At 41.3% G+C, this 21,056-nt stretch overlaps 2 protein-coding genes across 7 annotated transcripts in view; one reads left to right on the forward strand and one right to left on the reverse strand.

Annotated features, from left to right (window-relative positions):
* The first annotated feature begins 2,400 nt into the window (after positions 1-2,400).
* Positions 2,401-14,065, forward strand: hnrnph3 (heterogeneous nuclear ribonucleoprotein H3 (2H9)). Of its 5 annotated transcripts, none has more exons than XM_072239121.1 (13): positions 2,401-2,599; positions 3,598-3,630; positions 3,713-3,814; positions 3,894-4,049; positions 5,651-5,794; positions 6,406-6,544; positions 7,522-7,703; positions 8,600-8,686; positions 9,752-9,867; positions 9,951-10,086; positions 10,715-10,801; positions 10,868-10,978; positions 13,684-14,065. In XM_072239121.1, exons 1-13 carry the CDS (start codon positions 2,488-2,490, stop codon positions 13,848-13,850), a joined length of 1,572 nt encoding a protein of 523 aa, XP_072095222.1. In that variant the 5' UTR covers positions 2,401-2,487; the 3' UTR covers positions 13,851-14,065. The 5 variants fall into 5 exon arrangements, with proteins under 5 accessions (XP_072095222.1, XP_072095224.1, XP_072095223.1 ...); XM_072239123.1 differs by having other exon boundaries at positions 10,868-10,975; positions 13,686-14,065; XM_072239122.1 differs by having other exon boundaries at positions 2,402-2,599; positions 10,883-10,978.
* Positions 14,066-17,401: 3,336 nt separating this feature from the next.
* Positions 17,402-21,056, reverse strand: part of rufy2 (RUN and FYVE domain containing 2) — a 70,468-nt gene continuing 66,813 nt past the window's right edge. The window contains exons 17-18 of one of the 2 annotated variants that reach the window (XM_072239126.1): positions 19,594-19,671; positions 17,402-19,040 (exon numbers count right to left, since the gene is read on the reverse strand). In XM_072239126.1, the coding sequence (XP_072095227.1) occupies positions 18,900-19,040; positions 19,594-19,671 (219 nt within the window). In that variant the 3' untranslated portion in view covers positions 17,402-18,899. Of the gene's footprint in view, positions 19,041-19,593; positions 19,672-21,056 lie in introns of those variants that run through there. The other variant, XR_011882690.1, reaches the window with a different exon arrangement.

A 21,056-nucleotide genomic window follows, 5' to 3' on the forward strand; every position in this document is an offset into this window, starting at 1 on the left:
TCGTACCTCCCCCTCAATGGTATCTAAAAGTTGTATGCTTATTATTGAGGGGAATGCCTACAGGTACACTCTGCATTGGCTGTTCATTTCCACTCTTCTTTTGATAGTCACTCAGTTACCTGTCTCCCACAACCTTGGGGTGACTACCTCCCTGTAGCTCCTGTCTATCACCTCCTGAGTCTCCCGTATGAGTTCAAGATCATCAAGCTGCAGCTTGGTGCAGCTGTGTTTATTTGGGAGACTGGAGGTCTTCCAGACTTCCCATATTCCACACACAGAACCAAACACTGTCCATGGAACCATCCTCACTAAACTACTATGCTCTAACAGATGAGGAGTGAAAAATAGTCTGTGCCTTTATTCCTTATAGTAGAAGTCCATGACCGTACACTTCCCTACCCTGTATTCCACCTGCCACTTCTTTGCCCATTCTCCGATCCAGTCTAAGTTCTTCTGCAGGCTCTCTGTTTCATCAACACTACCTGCCCCTCTACCTCAGGCTAACTGTACAATAATTTCCTGCATTTTGCTTCTCTTCCTTCTTAATTAGTGGACCAACATTTACAACTTTCCTAGTTCTCCAGAACCATTCCAGAAACTAGTGATTCTTGAAAGATTACTACCAATGCCTCCACAATCTCTTTAGCTACCTCTTTCAAAACGCTGGAGTGTAGTCCATTTGGTTCCGTTGACTTGTCTACTTCAGACTTCCAGTTTCCCAAGAAAAATTGCAATTTTGCTCACTTCTGCCCCTTGACACTCTTAAGTTGCTGGCATATTGTTCGTGACTTCCACAGTGAAGACTTAACGCAAAATACTTTTAGGGTTTGTCCCTGATTACTACCTCTCCAGTGCCATTTTCCAGTGGACCAATAGCCATTCACTGCTCCTTTTACACTGCGTACTGTATCTGAAAAAAACTTTTGGTATGCTTTTATATTATTGGTGAGCTTACCTTCATTATTTCATCATTTCTCTCTTTATTGCTTTATGTTGGTTTTTAAAAGCTTCCTAATCCTGCAGCTTCCCACCAATTTTTTTGCTATAGTGTATGCCCTCTCTTCTACTTTTATGCTTCCCCTGTTGCCACAGCTGCCTCATCCTCTCCTTAGAATACATTTCTTCTTTGGAATGAATCTATACTTTGCCTTCTGCACTGCTCCCCGAAAGTACAGCTGTTGCTGTTCTACTGTCATCCTTGCTAGTGTCCCCTTCCAATCACTCTGCCTCTGTAGTTCCCTTTATTCTACTGTAGTACTGATACACTTAATTAGCTTCTCCCTCTCAAACTGAATAATTCTATCCGTGCCTTTACCTTAAGCTCCTTAATCAAATCTAATTTATTACTGAACACCTGCCCAGTCCAGAATTGCCTTTTCCCTACTTGGCTCAACCACAAGCAAAGGTATTCCATAAATTCCTCTCTTGGGATCCAGCACCAGTCTGATTTTCCCAATCTACCTGGATGTTGGAATCCCCAAGACTATTGTAACATTGCCCCTTTTACAGTAATATAATAATTGTATGTCTTTGCATCGCATTGGTGCTATATTAACAAATTTCACATCATGTAAGCCGGTCTTCAGATCATATGCAACCAGTGAAAATGATTTCCACTGTAGAAGTTTGTTGAGTCTTTCATGACATGCCAAATTTCCTTAAACTGTAAGGAAGTAGATTCGCTAATGTGTTTTCTACATATTATATCTATGTACTGGACATTAAGATAGTTCCTCTGAGATGCTGACTGCCAGGAACCTGAAGCTCACTTACATCGTTTCCACTGCAGACCCTTCAAGGAGGACTGGCGTATATTCACCTGATTTTCCCTCCTTGATTATTCTGCTCGTTTGTCATTAATAAGAATCCCTAATTAAGATTTCTACACAGTTTGTGGCAATTGAATCACTGGCACGTTCTTCTTTTAGTCTTTACTTAAAAGAGTAGTTATTGATTGTATTCAAAACAGTTCATGGGTATTCGGAATCAGCACTGAAAAGTCTGTAAATATTCAGCAGGCAGGCATCATCTATGAAGACAAACAGTCGACGTTTTTGGGCTGAGATGCTTTTTGTGTGTTGCTCAAGATTTCCACAATCTGAAGAATCTATTCTGTCCGAGCTGGTTTTCTTTGCATGGATCTCTATTTCAGATTTCCAGTATTCGTAGTTTCTTTGTTGATTTTTATTCACTGTGGATTGTGAATTTTCCTTCACCATGCCGTCGAGGAGAAAATCGCTGGCGCACGATGGCGGGCCGTAATGGCCGCTCCAGGCTCCCGAGCGGCACGGTGACGGCGCGAGGGAAGCGAACGCTCAATAGGTGGTGGGCTCGGCGCCGAGTGACAGGCGCTTCCGATCTCGCGGGGCGGGGCCTGCGACTCTCGCGAGAGCAGGAGCGCGCAGTGGGCTGGAGCAGGCGCCATTTTGTGGCGAGTCGGCTGCGCGGTCTCCTTTGTGTGCGGCGGTGACCGGAGGAGCGGCAACGATGGCGCAGGAAGAAGGCAATCAGTCACCCGATGGTTCCATGCTCTGCCCCACGGAGCCCCTGAGCCGACTTACTGCGCCCCACACTGACCTGGATGGCTGCATGGAGCGCGGTGGGTGGTTGTGGTTGTGATGGTGGTGTGGGGGGAGGGTAGCGGGTGATGGCCCGCTTTTGGCTGCGCGGCCCGGGTCCGACGGAGCCGGCAGTGCGCTCCCCGTGGGCCGTCTCCAGGCCTTGCCTGGCCTGGCGGATACTTTGGTCTCTTAAGTTGTGTTCGCGATGACTTCCTGGTAATAATGGCTGGAGGCCGACCGAGCGGGACCCAGTGTGCCTCCTGGGCGCTGGACCTCCACGGGCAGCGGTTCGGAGACTCGTTCCCGCTGTCCCTTCCTCCGAAGAAAAAATGCAGGCTGTGGACATACGGCCGCAGCTCGTGTTTATGGCGTAGTAGCGGCGGTCCGGGCCTCCGGGAACTGCGTCCTTTCTCTCTCCCCGAGTGGCCCGGGCCTCCAGGAAACGGCGGCCTCTCTCCCCGAGTGAGTGGCCCGGGCCTCCAGGAAACGGCGGCCTCTCTCCCCGAGTGAGTGGCCCGGGCCTCCAGGAAACGGCGGCCTCTCTCCCCGAGTGAGTGGCCCGGGCCTCCAGGAAATAGCGGCCTCTCTCCCCGAGAGCAGCCCACGGACCTCCCGCATCACGGCGGGCCCACTTACTTGTGAGCGGCCCAGGCCTGTTGGCGCACAACGGCTGTGTTAAACCACCGGCGGCCCGGCTCCGCAGCAACCCCCCCCCCTCCCCCTTTTTCGGACTCCGAGCGGTCCTAGTTTCGGCGCCGCAGCGCCACTTCCTCTCGCCGGCGAGTGGCATGGCATGTGCGCGCCCCAAACTGACCAAGTTGGCCTTGGTGCAGGGCCTCTAGGTCTGTGCCGCCGAATTTCATTTGGGTTGGAAGGTTCAGTATTTAGAGCAATTAGTGTGGTTGCCTTTGTTGTTCACAATATGGATGCAGAATTATTTTTGTTTTCTGAATGCGCTTGAGGATTTTCTCTGAAGAGAGAAAAACAAATCCATTCTTCGTTCCATTAATATATCAAACATGTGATTGTTTCGCAGAAATCTTTTCTAACTTGGAACAAACAGTTGAAGGTAAGCATTGAATCAGTTTATGAATTGTACAGCTTTTAGCTACTCAACAATGCAGTTGTTCATTGTTTCACAATGATTTCAGAGAAAGAGCCAGAAGTTCCGGAAAAGGAAGAAGATTTTGTTGTGCGAGTACGTGGTTTGCCTTGGTCATGTACACCAGAGGAAGTAGCCCGTTTCTTTTCAGGTATTACTGTGTGTGATCAATACTAGTTACATATTTAGTAACAGGCCATGCATAATTTTACTATTTTCTTTTTATTTAGAGTGTGATATTCGTAATGGATTGCGAGGTGTGCAGTTCACTGTCTCTAAAGATGGTCGTCCAAGCGGTGAAGCCTATGTGCATCTGGCTACTGCTGAAGACTTTAAAAAAGCCTTAGCTAAAGATAGAAAGTACATGGGCCACAGATACATTGAAGGTCAGTAACAATACTGCACTGTGTAGATTAAAGGGAGGCTTTGAAATATCCCACCAAGATTTGGTTCAGCTTCAATATCAGCGATTATACTGAGCAAATTTCTGTGTTGTCCATTAAAGGATGAGGTTGATAGAGCCTTTGTTTCAGTAGAAAGGGGAAAGAAGTTAATGCTTGAGTTGCAGAGGAATCTGTATTACTGTGGGGTCCGGTTAATTGGGACATGCTGGGACCAGTACATTTTGACCCAATTAAGTGGCTGTTTGAATACGTTTCATGGACATAATTACGAATGTATAAGAAGAAAAACTACTAGTCAGCTGTGTAACAAGTTATGTATTTAAACAAATTGCAGAAGAAATTAGGACATTAACCACCAATAATTATGAATGAATTCAGCCATTGTATGCTTCTGTGATCTGTTGACTAGAAATGTACAAAATCAGCACTTACACCCAGTGCAATTATGCATTCCTCCAATATTTTATTTTCATTAAAGATGGTTGCTGATACCTTCAGAATCTTCATAGTTTCTAACTGGTTGAAATAGTGAATTTTTTTCATTTTCATTTCTGGCGGTTTCTATCATCTCCAAGCCTGAATGCTATGAACGACAGTGAGCAAAACAATTCTGAATTGGCTTACTGCTTATTTCTCACCAAGTTTTAGTGACGGAAATCACTGCATTTTTGAACAGTGACTTGAATGATCAGAGAATGGAAGAATATGGACTTTATATAGGCAGAAGGGATTATTAAAGTTAGGCACTTGAGTGAGTGCGTTTGTGTATTAAAGTTGTAATGTTCCTTTGTGGTAATGTTCTATGTAAAAGCTCCTTTCTGTTTCTGAATTATTTTGTGATTTGCTATAATTTGGTACATGGTCATATTCCAATCCTTTGCTTGGTGCTGTTCACAGCATCATCCAACATTTTGTTGATGGTTGTGAATGGGGCAATAATTTTATATTGGGTAGGTCTTCACTTAGGAGTTGCTGCTCCTTTATCCTTTTCATTTGGTGTGTGTTCGATCATCTTTTGGACGATCTTAAAGTTATGTTAAGAACTTAAAAGGTGGTGGGATGGTGGTGCTGCTAATGATTATCATGGAAGAACCTAGCGTCTGATTTAGTGTGGCTCAACGAGTCTGTAGTATACTCTTTCCGGTTTAGATAATCTCGCAACTGTCTTGCCTCTGTCATTTTCAAATCTGAATACTATTTTGGTGGTGGTAAGTGTGCTTTTATTCTTTGCTGACCTCTTTTGGTGCAGCTGAGTAGCATTTCAGTGGGTAGTTAATAGTTTTGGGTGCCAAGTTGTATGTGGACTGGGCCAGGTATGCATATTGCTTTCCGCAAATGATATCTGTTAGGTATTTAGTCAAAATAGTAGTAGACTAGCTTCTTTTAAACAAATCATCCTTTGAAATTTCCCTGATGGTTTCTGATTGATTTGACTAGTTCACACCTGTGCCCAATTACTATTAATGGATGTTAATGCCTGATAGCATAATTGAATAGCTGTCTTTTCTTGTGGAGATAATTGAGGCAGCATTTTTGAGTGACTCCTCTATACAAATAACAGCATATCTTATTTTCCAACTTAGTTTTCAAATCTAATGGCAGTGAGATGGACTGGGTTATGAAGCATAGTGGTACCAATCATTCTGATACATCCAATGATGGCACAGTGCGGCTCCGAGGACTTCCATTTGGCTGCAGCAAGGAGGAAATTGTTCAGTTTTTCACAGGTATTTTTCACCTACTTAGGTCTTAACAGGAAATGGGTATTAGTATTTTGACTTGTCATTAGATTTGTGTGACTTGTAATGGGTAACTGTTGGTATCAAATTTTAAGAATTAATCTGAATTATTTATGTTGGCTTCAATTGTGTGCTTATTAGTTTAAATTTAAAACTTTGGCAACAATAACAACTGAATAGTTTAGTTGTAAGGTTAAAAAAATGTTGAGTTTGAATCATGTAAGGATTTGTATATCTTTGCTTGAGACATCCTGTACCTAAATGTAATTTCAGTATCTCAACTGAATGTAAGCTTTGATTTGTCCGTAGTTGGATTCAACATAATAGACTGCAGCTATATCTTCACAGCAGTTCTTATTAAGAGTTGTAATTGAAATGAGTTATGTAGTTGACATGTAGTCTGTTTAATTAATTTGAAGCTGAACACTTTAATAATTGTAGAAGTTGGGTTTACTTTAATTTTAAGTCTTATTAGTATTTTACATATTTGTATGTTAGTAACTGGGTTTTAATCTTTTATATATTTGTAGATAATGTTGGGAAATGTGCATCATTTAATATTGTTCCCCTGATGGGGTTATTTTGTCCTTGGGTTAAAGGGTTGGAAATCGTGCCAAATGGGATAACTTTGCCGATGGACTACCAGGGGAGAAGCACAGGGGAGGCCTTCGTGCAGTTTGCTTCAAAGGAGATAGCAGAAAAAGCACTGGGGAAACACAAGGAAAGAATAGGGCACAGGTGGGGATGGACGGACGGGTTGGTTATTCATCTTAAAGTTGAGTTTAATCACTAGGTGCTGGTATATGACGCATTGAAGCTGGGACTACACACTGATCTTGCAGTCAGTTAAGAATAATATAAATATAAAAAATAATTTATAAATGCTAAAATCCCAAGAAAGAGCTACAAGTGTAGCTTCACTGAATTATTGCTTTAAAAAACATAATCGTCCTGTTTGGATTGAATGGATAAAAAATGCAGCGTAATGGTTTGCAAATGTTATGGCAAGGTCTCATGGCTGCCCTATATTTTAGGTGGCTTGTTGTGATCTTGTATTATCCCAGTAAGAGTCAAAAATGGAGTGCTGTATTACCCCATTTTTATTTGGGGTTGTTACAAGTCTTTGAGTTGATATCAGTAGAATTTCACTTTTATCTTGTCATTACTCACAGCATGTTTGCTCACTCATGTTGTTGTTTTCCATGTTCAACACTTCTCCCTTCAATTTAATTTCTGCTCTGTCAGCACCCTTTATCAATGGTCTAATTTACCAGAACTGCCAAGTCCCCTTTGGGGCTGCTAGCGTCCTCTTTATTTTCCCTCCAAGCTGCAGATCAGTGAATACCTGAGATGAACAGTATTGTAAATACAATTATTACAACTGTTGTAATTAAACCATATTTTCATGTATAGAATGCATTGTTTTGGCTTGAGAATTACTTACTGAACAAGTTTTCAGATTATTTGCAATGTAGTATTTGAATCTTGTAATTTATTGACAATATGCTTGCTCCATTAACAAAATGTTAAATTAAAATGTTAAGGAGTTATGTTAAACGTGTAACATTGGAATACTCTAGAATTAATTCTGTTAATAGTTTACGTTTTTCTAAAAGTAAACTTGAGATACAAATGTTTTAAGCATTAATTGTCCAGCATAATTCTGTCATTACAGTGTTTTCCCTGAATGTTAATCTCTGCTCATTGTGATTTAGGTATATTGAGATATTTAAAAGCAGCAGAAGTGAGGTCAGGGCATACTATGATCCACCAAAGAGGCTGATGGGACAGAGACCAGGCCCATATGACCGGCCAATGGGACGAGGTGGTTACCTTGGTGGTCCCCAGCGAGGAGGTGTTTACGATCGAATGCGCAGAGGTGGAGGCTATGGTGGTGGTGAGTATTGCTTAACTGAAATGTTTTTCACTTATGGTAGATAACTGCATAGTGATTAAAAGCATTATTTGTGTCTGTGCAGCTCCACATGCTGAACAAAGTTCTTGTGATTTTACAAGGTGGCTGGAAGCTACTGCCATACCTATCATTTGTGTGTGTCTAGGCTGTAAATAGGTGAATAGGCACAGAAATGAAGAAACTAGTCATTTGTTCATTGTTAACAAATCTATCAAATTGTGCAAACCTGAAAATATCCACAGGTTTTCAAAGGTCTAAAGAGATATGACCAAGAGTTAGAACATGTGGTAAGATTCATTAATGTAATTGTCCTTGCTGTCAGAATACAAGCTTTTTAATTAGAATGTCACACCTTTGAACAATTAATAACGTGTTGTATGAACAAACTACTGGAGGAACTTGGCTGATCCAGCAGCATATTGTTGCCGTTTCAGATTGAGATCCTGTTTTAGGACTGAATATGTAGAGGGGAGCGGCAGCCTAAAGAGATGAAAAGGAGATGTGTGAGATGGAGGTGGAGAATCTTCTCTTGGGACTAGTGTTAGTGCTAGAGTTGAATCTAGGGACAAGTGTGTCTATAGGGCATGAGGAAGTTGGGGGGGGGGGACATGGTGCAGGTGGAGGGAAGGAAGGGTAAAGGCAGATGTTGGAATCTCATAAGGAAAGATGGAACATGTTGCAGAAGGGGATAAGAGAACCAGGTTGTGTGTGTGCTTTGCTGTTGTGAGTAGATGAGCTTTGTGAGGTAATTTTTTTAAATGAACATATTTCCTTTGATCAGCAGTCCTGGTTTTGTTCTCTAAATGATTTCAATGCATGTACAAGTGTATTTTAGGATCTTGTTTCTTACTTCAATTTCATCTGCATTTATGCTTTAGGATATGGTGGGTACGATGATTACAATGGATATGACAACTATGGTTATGGTGGCGATGAATATGATGGGCCAATGAGAGGCAACAGAGGTAAGTTTGATGTTTAAAATGATCTTTGTTTAGTTAGAGTGGGAAGAGAGTCAATGTGGAATTTATTTCCATATGCACAAGTGCAACAAGAAACTTAATTGCCTATTGCACCAAATACACAACATTTACAAGAACAGAAAGAACATAATAAAAACAAAAGACATCACCTATAGCAGTGCAAAGTGGTCACAGTATTGCTATAGTGAGGTAGTGATTAGGGTTGTGCAGGTTGCTTCAAGACTGAGTGGTTGTAGGGAAGTAGCTGTTCTTGAACTGTGGTGTGGCTCTTTAACTTTTGTATCTATTGCCCAGAGATAAGATGGCATGGGTGGAGGTGGGGATCTTTGAATATTTGTTGCCTCTTTATGGTAGTGCCTCGTGTAGTGTCTACCGACCTTGTATTCCAGCACATTTGAATTGTCATAGTAGACTATGATGTAACCAGTCAGAATGCTTTTACTATGTAGGAATCTTCTTAACCTTCCAAAACAGTAAAGGTGCTAATGTACCACCTTGGGCAGGTCGCCTAATTATATTCCCACCTTGCTTACTAGTATTGTTCCATGGCATAGAAAAGGTTGGGAGCCCCTGCTCGAGTGTGTAGAGCTGCTGACCCTCTCCACTATAGACTGGTGCGTGATCACCTTCCTTTTGCTACATGAACTCAATGCTTAGTTTTTACTTTTTGAGCAAGAGGTGGTTGTGGCACAACTCGACTAGATCCCTATCAAGCTTCTGTACGCTGACCCGTTTTCACCCGTGATTTGTCCCAACAGTAGTGACGTCATTGGCACATCTTGTATATTGCATAGGTGCGCTGCTTATTTGTACCTCGAGTGTAGTGTGGGGGGGGGGGTGCTTGGCACACAGCCTTAAGGTGCACCTGCATCAGTGAGATGTTACCAAACTTCATGGAGGTCAAGAGGAAAGTACAGATGCTGAGGTCTTGAAGCTTGGTGATAAGTTTGGATGGAATGATGGGATAAAGTTTGGCATGAAATGTGGAGTAGAATGGGATGCAGTTTTTTTCCCACATTACTTACCAGTTTTTGTTGTTGTTGAAAGGAATGGGTAACCAGGGATATGGAGGAGCTGGAGATGCTGGCTCGAGCTACCTGAGTGGACACTTTGTGCACATGCGAGGTCTACCCTTCAGGGCTACGGAGGATGATGTTGCTCATGTAGGTTCTTTAACTTTCTACATTTTACAAAACAAAACTGATCAATGGAGAGTAACATTCTATGTTCTATTGTTTCTTTATAGTTCTTTTCCCCTCTGAATCCTCTTCGTATTCACCTGGAGTACGGAAATGATGGTCGAGCTACAGGGGAAGCTGATGTTGAATTTGCAACGCATGAGGATGCTGTGGCTGCCATGTCTAAGGATAAAGCTCATATGCGTAAGTGATATGGGTCAGCTGTATATATTGCAGAGTCTGCATTCATTTGCTAGATTTTGCTTAGTTTGCTGACTGTGGAGCTGGAACCAAATTTGTCATCTGTTTTAGCAAAAGAATCCTGCCATGGCCAATACTGTTGATAGGGATGTAGGATATATAGAGAAATTCCTCTAGAGTCATACGGCTGGCTGTAGGTAATGCTTCTTTGCATAGATATTGCCTGCCCAATGTGTCCTATCAAGAACGGATAAACTCTGCTAGCAAGACTGGATGTAGTTTCATTGAAGTGATTATTTAGAGGATGGCCTTTGACTAGTAGAAGGGCCAGGATGATTACTTTCAGGGACATTTTTAGTGAATTTGTTATTATTAGATAGCTTAAGATAGTTACTGGCTTTCTATGATGACAGTCTCCTGGATTTCGATTTATTTGTTTAGTAATATTTGTAAAATTTCCTTGATAGTCTATCACCATACCATCTTAACAAAGCAATTCTGTGGATATTTTCAATGTCTGGAAATGCCAAGCTTCAGAAGGTGTCAAAATGTTGCCAGGGAATGCCTGCTGCAAAAGTTACATGGGTAGTTTTTGAAAACCTTTTAGTTAATGCAGTTGAATTTATTTCAGAGCATCGCTATATTGAACTGTTCTTGAACTCTACTGCCGGGGGAGGCTCTGGTGGCTATGGTGGTAACTATGGAGGCCATGGAATGGGTGAGTTGTATTTTATAACTGCCATTTCAACTGCAGTGAGAATGTTTTCTTATATTTATTTAAAAGACTCCTATTTTGTAGGAAACCAGGGAGGTTATGGTGGCTCTGGGAACCACGGGATGTCTGGTAATTACGGAGCTGGTTATGGGAACCAGAGCGGCATGGGATCTTATGGTAAGGAAAGTTACATTCTTTTGCTTCAATTATAGATGATCATAGATATTATAGCATATGAAAAGCAGGCTCTTTGGTCCATGTCTCTGCATAGGTTTAATTAAATTAATCTGTTCTGCCTGTATCTGATTTGTATTCTTCCATTCCTCTGTCTATCTAAAAGCCCCTTCAATGCCTCTTGTATCTGCTTATACTACCATTCCTGGCAAGTGTTCACTAGGTACAAATGCACCTACTACTTTGTGCTTTTTAATTTAAAAAAATCTCCTGCAATTTTTCTACCTCAGCTTAAATGTCTAGTACTTGACATTTCTACCCAGGAAAAATAGATTCTGGCCATCTATCCTTTTATAATTTCTGCCTGATCTCTAGTGCTTAGAGAAAACAATCCAAAATTCCTTGTATCCCATCAGACCAAGCAGCATCCTGATAGATCCCTTCTGTACACTCTTCAAAATTTTATACAGCTGCAATTTGTGTTCCTGATGCCTACACTTGCAAGCCTGCCCTGTGCCTTCCTTACCATTCTATTCTTGCATGGCCACTTTTGTTGAGCTATGGAGTAAGCCGCCAAGATCCTTCAGTACATTAGAACTGTTTATGGTCCTGGCACTAACTTACCTTTAAACTCAAACTAGCACAGACTGAACTATAGCTGTCAATTTCTCAACCCCATAGCTTGCTGAACTTTGACTACCTTTATTGTCTGTAACTACACTAAATGTGAACACTCACTTTCTTAGAGTTTCATCTTAACCTTGTTCAGCGTGTGGAGATGCAGAAATACACATGTTGTTTCCGGGGGCTTGTCGCCCCTGAAATCCCAGAATTTAGTGTTTATAAGTTTCATTATAAGAATCATAGACTACTACAGCACAGACACAGGCTCTGTATCCCTCAGTTTTGTATACCTCTATTCCCTGGAGCATAGGACAATGAAGAGAAATTTTACATGTCCTAACCTTTCCTCCTCTCCTTCTAAGTCAGGTCCTTGAGAGTCACGTCCTTATAAATGTTCTCTATACTCTTTCAATGTTATTGATATCTTTACTGAGGGTAGGTGACCAGAGCTGCACTTAATACTCTGTTTATGAAGACCAGCATGCCAAAAGGTTTCTTTACAGCCCAATCTACCTGTGATGCCACTTTTAATGAATTAATGATCTGTATTCCCAGATCCCTTTGTTGTACTGTGCTCCTGTGCCTTACTGTTCTTAGTGTAAGACTTATCCAAAGTGCAATACTTCACTCTTGTCTGAATTAAATTCTATCTGCATTTTTTCAGTCCACTTTTCAGCTGGTTTAGATCCTGCAAGTTTTGATAGCTTTCCTTGCTGTTCACTAGGACCCTAGTTTTTGTGTCATCTGCAAATTTGCTGATCCAGTTTACCATACTATTCTCCAAATCATTGATATACTATATATTATATAAACTGCAACTGATCCAGCACTGATCCCTGTGGCACACCACCTGTCACTGGTAAGAAGCAACCATCTATTACCTTTCTGGTTAATCCTGCTAAGTTGATGTGAATCCAATTGATTACAATCCTGAATGCCAAGTGACGACTTTATTGACGAGTCTCCCATGCAGGTCTTGGGTCTGGTAGATGATGTTCACTGTTTTTCCTTCATCAGTTTTCCTAGTAACCTCCTTGGAAAGACACTGATTGATTAGACATTCTCACACATAAAGCCATGCTCACTATCCCTAATCAGGCCCTGTCTATCCAAGTATCTATACTGTCACTTAGGGCAGCAGTGAAAGGACTTTCATCACTTGTGGTGTTAAATTGTTTCCTTCATTGTGTCAGTAGCTTCTTCTGTTTTCACTACAGTCCTGGGTGGAGACTCTGGAATACTGCCACACTCAGGTGTAGAAGGATTCTTCATTGTTCCTGTAACAATTTTGTTTTACCAGTAGGAGTTGTTAGCCCTGAGCTGAACCCCTGAACATGGAGGTCTGATGGATCACCCTTAGTCTGGCTACCCGTTGACCTGTTTAGCATGTGTGACTGTACCAAGAGCCAAAACTCCAGCCAACATAGTTCTCCAGGTCATCGAGGAACGCAAGCCTCCAAGCTATAAGGTTGTGGTCCTCCTGGAGGGTCCTTTGGAATACCCACGGGCCTATAATTTCATGTCTTATGCTTTGAGCATTTATTGAACGATGGAACAAAATCAATTCTCCGGCACCTAATCTGTAGCCCACTTCCCACTAAGTCTTGAGAGGACAAATTGCCAGGCACTTGGGACTTACCCACGATTTATCTTTTCGGTAATCTGGAAATGGTCCATGGCCTCACTTGATCTCTTGTACTCCTCCAGTGCCGCAATATCCTTCAAGCTGTTAGCCTTGCATGTTTATTCTAACAGGAACATCAAAACTACTCTCAAAATTTCACTTCTGAGGCCCTTCCACTTACAAAGTATCCCTTTGCCAGAAGACTGTATCCCAATCCACACCTGCCAGATTCGTTCTGCATTCAAAATTGGCTTTCAATTTAGAATCTCAACCCATGGATCAGTCCTATCTTTGTCCATAATGTTTTGAATTAAAGGGATTATGATCACTATATCTAAAGATAAACCACATGTTTGCCCTTCACCTGCCGTTTGAATTTGTTTCATATAATTGATCTTTCTGATGCTTGAGGCTACCTGATTAAATTTTGATTTGAAGGCTTTACGATTGAATTCTTTATTTTAGGTCGACACAGCGGAGGCAACAATGGTGCAGGGGGCTACTACGGCGGCTCTGGAGGCATGGGAATGGGGGGTAACATGGGAGGAATGGGGGGACTGGGCGGAAGTGGAGGCTGGCGAATGTATTAGGAACTATGCGCGGCTCCAAGGTGAAACTGGCCGCTTCTGATCATTTTTGAGGATATTTTGTTTTCATATTGTGCAGGATTGAGTCAGTGATGTTTCTGCTCTGTTTCTAAAATGGGGTCTGGACACAATAGTTTGTGTTGGTGATAATGTTAATTCAAATCTTAAGGTTTCATTTTTGCTTTATTTTTTTTCATTTTAATTTTCTGATTTAAAAATCCCATTAAATACTCAGTCTAATAAAGATTTTAAAATCTATTTTGAAAAGGTTAATTCATATGATTTGCCACTTGTATCATTGCACAACACATGATCTAAATGGATGTTAGTAAATTGGAACTGAATCTAGTTCCTTTCAATGGCCCAGTGGGTTTCTGGAATCATAAAATCATGCTGCATGGAATCAGGTCATTTTGCCCAACAGCTAGGCAACATTTTGGATGAAGAAATTGCTGGGTGATGGTGTTATATTCCCAGGAAATTATCCTATCTCAGCACGTGAAGACAGACTCCAGCGGATTGAGTGGACAAGACCAATGGAAGGTCCCAACAGTCAAGAAGGCGGTCTGTGCAAGCGTGAAACATGTAGAGCACGACAAGACACAGAAGACATCCTAGTCATCCACTGCGCCTAGTCCCATCTCGACTCTTGTCTTGCCACTGGGTCCAGATGGGAAGAGAGAGTGAAGCTGATGCTGTGCAACTCTCCCTCACTTAAATCCAAATCAAGTGCTTGTCTTGACACCATTATCATCTAATGGTGCCGAGGTCTTCATCGATGACAACAATGGACGAACACGCACACCCCCCACACACGCACACCCACCCACACACACCCCCTACCTACTAGATGCAATCAATGACTCATCTTCATTCAGTCAGAGCCTTCTGCATTGTTGACACTCCAAGTGAAGAAAATCTCCAAATTTTATTCTTCGCTGTCTTCTATGGTAAGTCTTAAGTAAGCTATCTGCAGTTTATCTACACAGAATGCTGGAGGAACTCAGCATTATGTGTGATTTCCAGCATCTGCAAATTTTCTCCTGTTGCAGTTTATATTCTTTACATAGAAAGCAGGCAAAATGGTCTGTCTCCAGGCACCATATGCCGCCTTAACAACCCTACCAACTTGCATTACAACTTTGCATCTGTGGCTTCACAATGCTAAGAAATCTGACATTAGCCTTGTATTCTATGTTCAAATTCAACTTCCAAAGTAAATCAGTTCAGACTTTCTGGGTTGAAGTCCACCTGCCACTTCTCAGCTGAACTCCGCATCCTGGCAATGTCCTGTTGTAACCGATACTATCCACAACTTCAGCAATCTGTGTGTCATCTGCAAACTTATCCCAGCCTTCTTCCTCACCCAAATCATTTATATATAAAAGATCAGTGTGTTTGTGGCCAGGGCTAACATTTGCCCACCCTCCAATCAGCTGGTGCACCACCTGTGGTCAGTGAAAATGCAAGAATCACTTGTCAAAGGTACGATAATGTCTTCCTTTCTTACTGAAACTAAAAAGTGCAAAAAGTTACCAAGAACTGTGGCAGGATGCAGGTCACTGGACAGTGAAGAAATGCGAAAGGTGTTTCATTCACAAAGTACGAGGTGGTTCTTTGAGACTGCAGTTTAGACTACCTGACAGCAACTTGTATTTAAATCATTTGTGTTAGCTGGGAATTCACCTTGCTTATCATATTCACATTCATGTCTTTTATATAGTGCAAACAAGGTCCATCACAGGCATCCAATTGCAAAAGCATCACCCTCTGTCTCTTGACATAAAAGTTTTGGATAGTTTGCCACCAGTTCCATGGGCCCCAACCCTTCAAACCAGTCTCCCATGTTTGATGTTAACTGAAAATCATACATATCACATCTATTACCCTGTGCTCTCCAATATACTTTTTATTCCAAAGAATTTAAATCAGATTTGGGTGGCACAGGAGCATGGTGGTTAGCACAATGCTATCCTTGACAAAGTCATGTTAGCTCTCTTGCATTAGCTCCTGGAGCAACCACCCATCTGCTGAAGGAACTTGTGTATGATGAGGAATTTGACCTGAAACATCAACAGTTCTTTCCCACTTTCACAGGTGAGTTCCATGGCAGATTATTAATTGAGATTTTCATGTAGCTCGTATCCCTCCCCCCCCCCCCCCAAAATTTTCCTGTTTTATTGTTTTACATTGAATCGCAGTGGACTTAATTTGGCTTTTTTTGACACTGATCAACAGAAAAAGATATGTCAAAGTGGAACAGATCTCTACAAAGTGATATAAATTACAAATATAAAACAAAATAATTGATTGCATAAGTATTCCCTATTTTCAGTAGTTGCACCTTTGGCAGCAATTACAGCCTTGAGTGTGGATAGATCTCTACCAGCCTTGCAATCTGGACATTGCAGTCTTTCCCCATTCTTTACAAAACTGGTCAAACTCAGATTGCATGGGGATTGTGAGTGAACAGTTCTTTTCTCAATTGGCTTGAGGTTTAGACCCTGACTTGGCCACTCCGGGACATTAACTTTGTTGTTTTTAAGCCATTCCTGTATGGCTTTGGCTTTCTATTTGGGGACATTGTCTTACTGGAAAATAAATCTCCCAAGTGCTGTTCCCTTGCAGACCATATCAGGTTTTTTCTCCAGGATTTCCTTGTATTTTGCTGCATTAATTTTGCCGCCTCACCTTCATAAATGTTCCAGGGCCTGCTGTAGTGAAGCATGCCCACACATGACGCAGCCATTGCCATGCTTTACAGTAGGGATTGTAGGGTTTATGCTGAACATTGTGTTTAGTTTGATGGGTAAAAAGCTCAATTTTGGTTTCATGAAATAGAACCTTCCAGCTGACTTCAGAGACTCCCACATTCCTTCTGGCAAACTACCCAAGATTACGTGTTTTTTTTTCCCCCCCAACAGTGTCCATCTCTTTGCTACTTTTCCATAAAGCTGCAACTGAAGCACCTTGCCAACAAGTTGTTGTATGCACAGTCTCTCCCATCTTAGCCAGTGGAAGTTTGTAACTCCTCCAGAGTTGTCATTGGTCTCTTGGTGGCTTCCCTCACTTGTCTACTTGCAAGGTCACTCAGTTTTTGAGGACTGCCTGCTCTAGGCATATATATTCTTTCTATTTCTAGATGATTGACTTCACTGTACTCCACAGGATATTCAGTGATTTGGAAATTTTCTTGTATCCATCTCGTGACTCGTGCTTTTCAATAACCTTTTCATGGAGTTGCTTGGAGTGTTCATTTGTCTTCATGATGTAGTTTTTGCCAGGATACTGACTCATGCAGTTGGACCTTCCAGATACAATTGAAACACCTTAACTGCACACAGGTCTCCAAAACAGATCTCCATTTAAATAACTGACTTATAAAAGCAATTGGCTGCACTGGTGATGACTTGGTGTGTCATATTAAAGGGTGGTGAATAAATAGGCAATCAATTATTTTTGTTTTATATTTGTAATTAGATCACTTTGTAGAGATCTGTTTTCACTTTGACACTTTTCTGTTGATCAGTGTCAAAAAAAGCCAAATTAAATATACCTTGATTCTATGTTGTAAAACAATTCAACATGAAAACTTCCAAGGGGGCGGTGAATACTTTTTATAGGCACTGTTTATAATTATCATTTATCTTCCCGCTGCTTTCCTGACCAAACTGCATTATATGCTGCGTTAACGGGTTCAATCATGCTTTAAAGCAAACCAGATAACTAGGGTATGGATTGGGTTGTGGATAGCCTTGCCTATTGCATGATTCATTCATCTAGTTTTAGGTCACAGCTTCCTGGCTTGTGAAGACAATGATGGATGAAGGTTACAGTATATCATGTTTACACAGTTCCAAATTGATCTCATTTTGCTCATTGGTACTGCTACCCCACAATAAACAGCTCTTCAAACATGAAACAAATGTTTGTTGTGAGAGGGCTGCAATGACTAAGAATAAAATTTTGTTCTTTCACCGCCTCTGGCAGTTATGGTCACCAGGTTCAACTACCTTATTCAGTAGATGATTAAGTGCTCCACCTACTGTGCATTGTGTTTTGTTATCTTCCAAGTGTCTAGCAAGAAGAGGAAGCTTCTCAGCAAAATGATGGCAAATGATAGTGGGTTTACTTACATATGTTTGACTGGATGTTTTGAGACTTATGGGATCAGAATCCAATGTTGGGGACATCTCAGAGCTACTTTTCTATGTTGGTGTATAGCAATGCACCAATTCCAACTGAAACAGATTACACAAATCTGGTATGAATATGGACAACAGTGTTGGTTTAGTCTGTAGGACAATTCCAAAAACAGCAGCATAGAGCACTTTGGCAGGAAACCTTTGTATGGTTCACTCAGCAGGCAATAAACTTGCCAGTGTATTCCTATTCCTCGGATCAACTCTGTGCCTTCAATGCCGAGTCTGAGATCCAGGAACTAACAAATCTAGTCTAGGTTTAGTTGAATTATTCCAATACCCTCATCCCTTATGAACCATACTTATTCATGCCAAATTTTACAATAATAACATAAGCATTTTCTATTTCTATTGTAAACAAATACTTATTGCAGTTAATAGAAAGAAATGAAATGGTGGTCTTGCCATCATCATCCACAAGCTATGCATGAATTAAAGCAATTCTCATGTGTGTAAGTAACAAAAACTATTACACAATTATAAAACAATGATTAAGTTGTTCTCCAAAAGATTGATTTTAATGCTAATGAACACTAGTCTTCACATTATAATCATCAGATGATTTCAATGAACAAAAAAATCATACCTGGTCCTCCATGAATAAACTGAAAAGCAGCAAAATTTCATCTTTCAAAATATATTGTATTAGTGAGTGATTAACTTTAATTACATTGATAGTGTGATTACAAATTAACAAGGTGAAAGTGTTTTTTTTTAGTTCCTGAACAAGCTGCATTTGGCAGATAAGACTGTCTGATCATGATAAAGAAAATACCATTTTTCCCATCCCATCTGCTCTTCATATTTGATGGAGATTGGCATAGACTTTATAAAGACCAATGCTGCCTCCTGGTACTAGGCCTAAAGTATGAGAACTGCACTGTAAGTGTTCAGGTATTGGATGAACACTGCTGCAGCAGAAGTGCATGGCAGGTATCACATACACGCACAGGTCTTGGAGAGGAAGGAAGAGGCAGCTCATTATCAGAGCAGGCATTGCAGAAGATTTCCCCACAGTTTCTGCAGTGATGCTAAAAAGATAAAAAAAATAAGCTAAGTTAGTGCTGCACTGCCACTGTTATGTAATTATTTCAGCAACATGCTCCATATCACTGTTGATGAGACATAATTGGATGTGCACCCATCCTTAGTTTAGCCATTCTGGAATGCAGAGCACAAAGCTAATGAGCAATGATGGACTGGTGTCAGTTTGTGATGGAAAAGGGTTCAACCTTCATAAGCCCTCACAAAGGATAAATGGAGGAGCAACACCATAACGGAATGTCAAAATAAGAATGAAGACCAAGTTGCTGGCAGTGATGAATTGATAACATGTCAACAGCAGAAAGTGAGTTGATACAGCTTTGGATTTGTATGCAGTGTTTGGATGATAACATTTTCATCCCAGCTTTGTTCCACTTCTTTCTGCCAGTGTCACTATTTAATGTTCTCCAACATTCTGGGTAATAATGTTCAAGATCTCGTGACAAGAAGTACTACTTGACTTTAACCTTGAACTTCCTTGCTCTCATTTCATGATTTGCACTCCAATGTAGCTTTACTCTACCAATACATGTTGCGTACCTTCCTTGTACTGATGGAGAACTCCTTTCCACACAGTTTACAGCAGGCAGCATCTCTGTCTTTCAGCCACACCAAACCCTGGAGACAGAAGCACAATAGTTAACAAATCATTATTTCATTTTGCCTTAAGTATCAGCATTTTGCCTTGAGAAGGTTCAGCCAATGTCATGTTTAGTTGCCTCAACCATTAATTCTTAGTTGAACTGTTGTGGATGAAGCACATTAAGCAATAGTGATATTTCAGCTAACCTTGCGTTGAAGGAATTTGTTCTCTGATTATCACCTCAAAGGAAAGAGGAAGAAAAAAGAAATGAAAGTGCAGACTATTCAGAAATTGGAGGTAGAAAAAGACTTGAAAGTACTAGTGCAGGATTCCCTAATGGTTAACTTGCAAGTTAGCTTGGTAGTAAAAGTAAATGCAATGTTAGCATTCTTTTCAAGGGGACTAGAATATAAAAGCAAGGACATAATGCTGAGGCTTTATAAGGCATAGGTCAGATGACATCTGGAGTATTGTGAGCAGTTTTAGGCCCAATATTTAAGAAAGCATGTGATGGCATTGGATGTCGAGAGATTTGAGAATGATCCCAGGAATGAAGGGGTTAATTCTTTTTGTTCTTAATCAATGGATAAAATGGTACCACAGCATAAAAGCCAGGACCAACAGGCTCCACCAGGACAGCTCACCAGGCCATAAGACTGCTTAAATCATGCTGACACAATTATATTTCTGTTATATTGACACTCCTGTTGTACAAACTATTTATTATAAATTGCACATTTAGACGGAGATGTAATGTAAACATTTTTTAACTCATGTATGTGAAGGATGTAAGAAATAGTCAATTCAGTTCTCTGCACCAGGTGCACCAATCTGCTGCTCCTCAGAACATGTTAAGGAGCTGGAGCTGCAGCTTCAGGTAATACAGGAGAGTGAGAAGAAGGTCATAGGAGCTACAGGAAAGTAGGTTACAAGAGACGGGTAACTGGGTGACTTAGGGAAATACATGGCCAGTGCAGAGTACCGCTGAGGCTGTTCCCCTCAATAAGTATAGCATTTTAGATACTGTTGAGGGGGACGATTTACTAGTGGACGTGGAGGGCGCAGTAACTGGGTCTCTGGTACTGAATCTAGTGCTGTGGTTTAGAAGAGAAGAGAGGTGAAGATATTCCATAGCCAGAGGAACAGATATGAGATTCTATGGATTCTCCCAGATGGTATGCTGCCTCCCAGGTGCCAGGATTATGGATGTCTCAGATCAAGTCTGTAGCATTGGTGCATATTGGTACCAATGACATAGATGGAAAAGGTAAGGAGCTCCTGAAGAGAGACTTCAGGGAGCTACGTAGAATGCTGACTGGAGGCCCAGTGTAGTAATCTCTGGATTGCTGCCCGTGCCATGCACCAGTGAGGGCAAGAATAGGATGCCTTGGCATGTGAATGTGTAGCTGACGAACTGGTA

Source organism: Mobula birostris, chromosome 21 (genome assembly GCF_030028105.1).
Source record: "Mobula birostris isolate sMobBir1 chromosome 21, sMobBir1.hap1, whole genome shotgun sequence".
Classification (NCBI taxonomy): Eukaryota; Metazoa; Chordata; class Chondrichthyes; order Myliobatiformes; family Myliobatidae; genus Mobula; species Mobula birostris.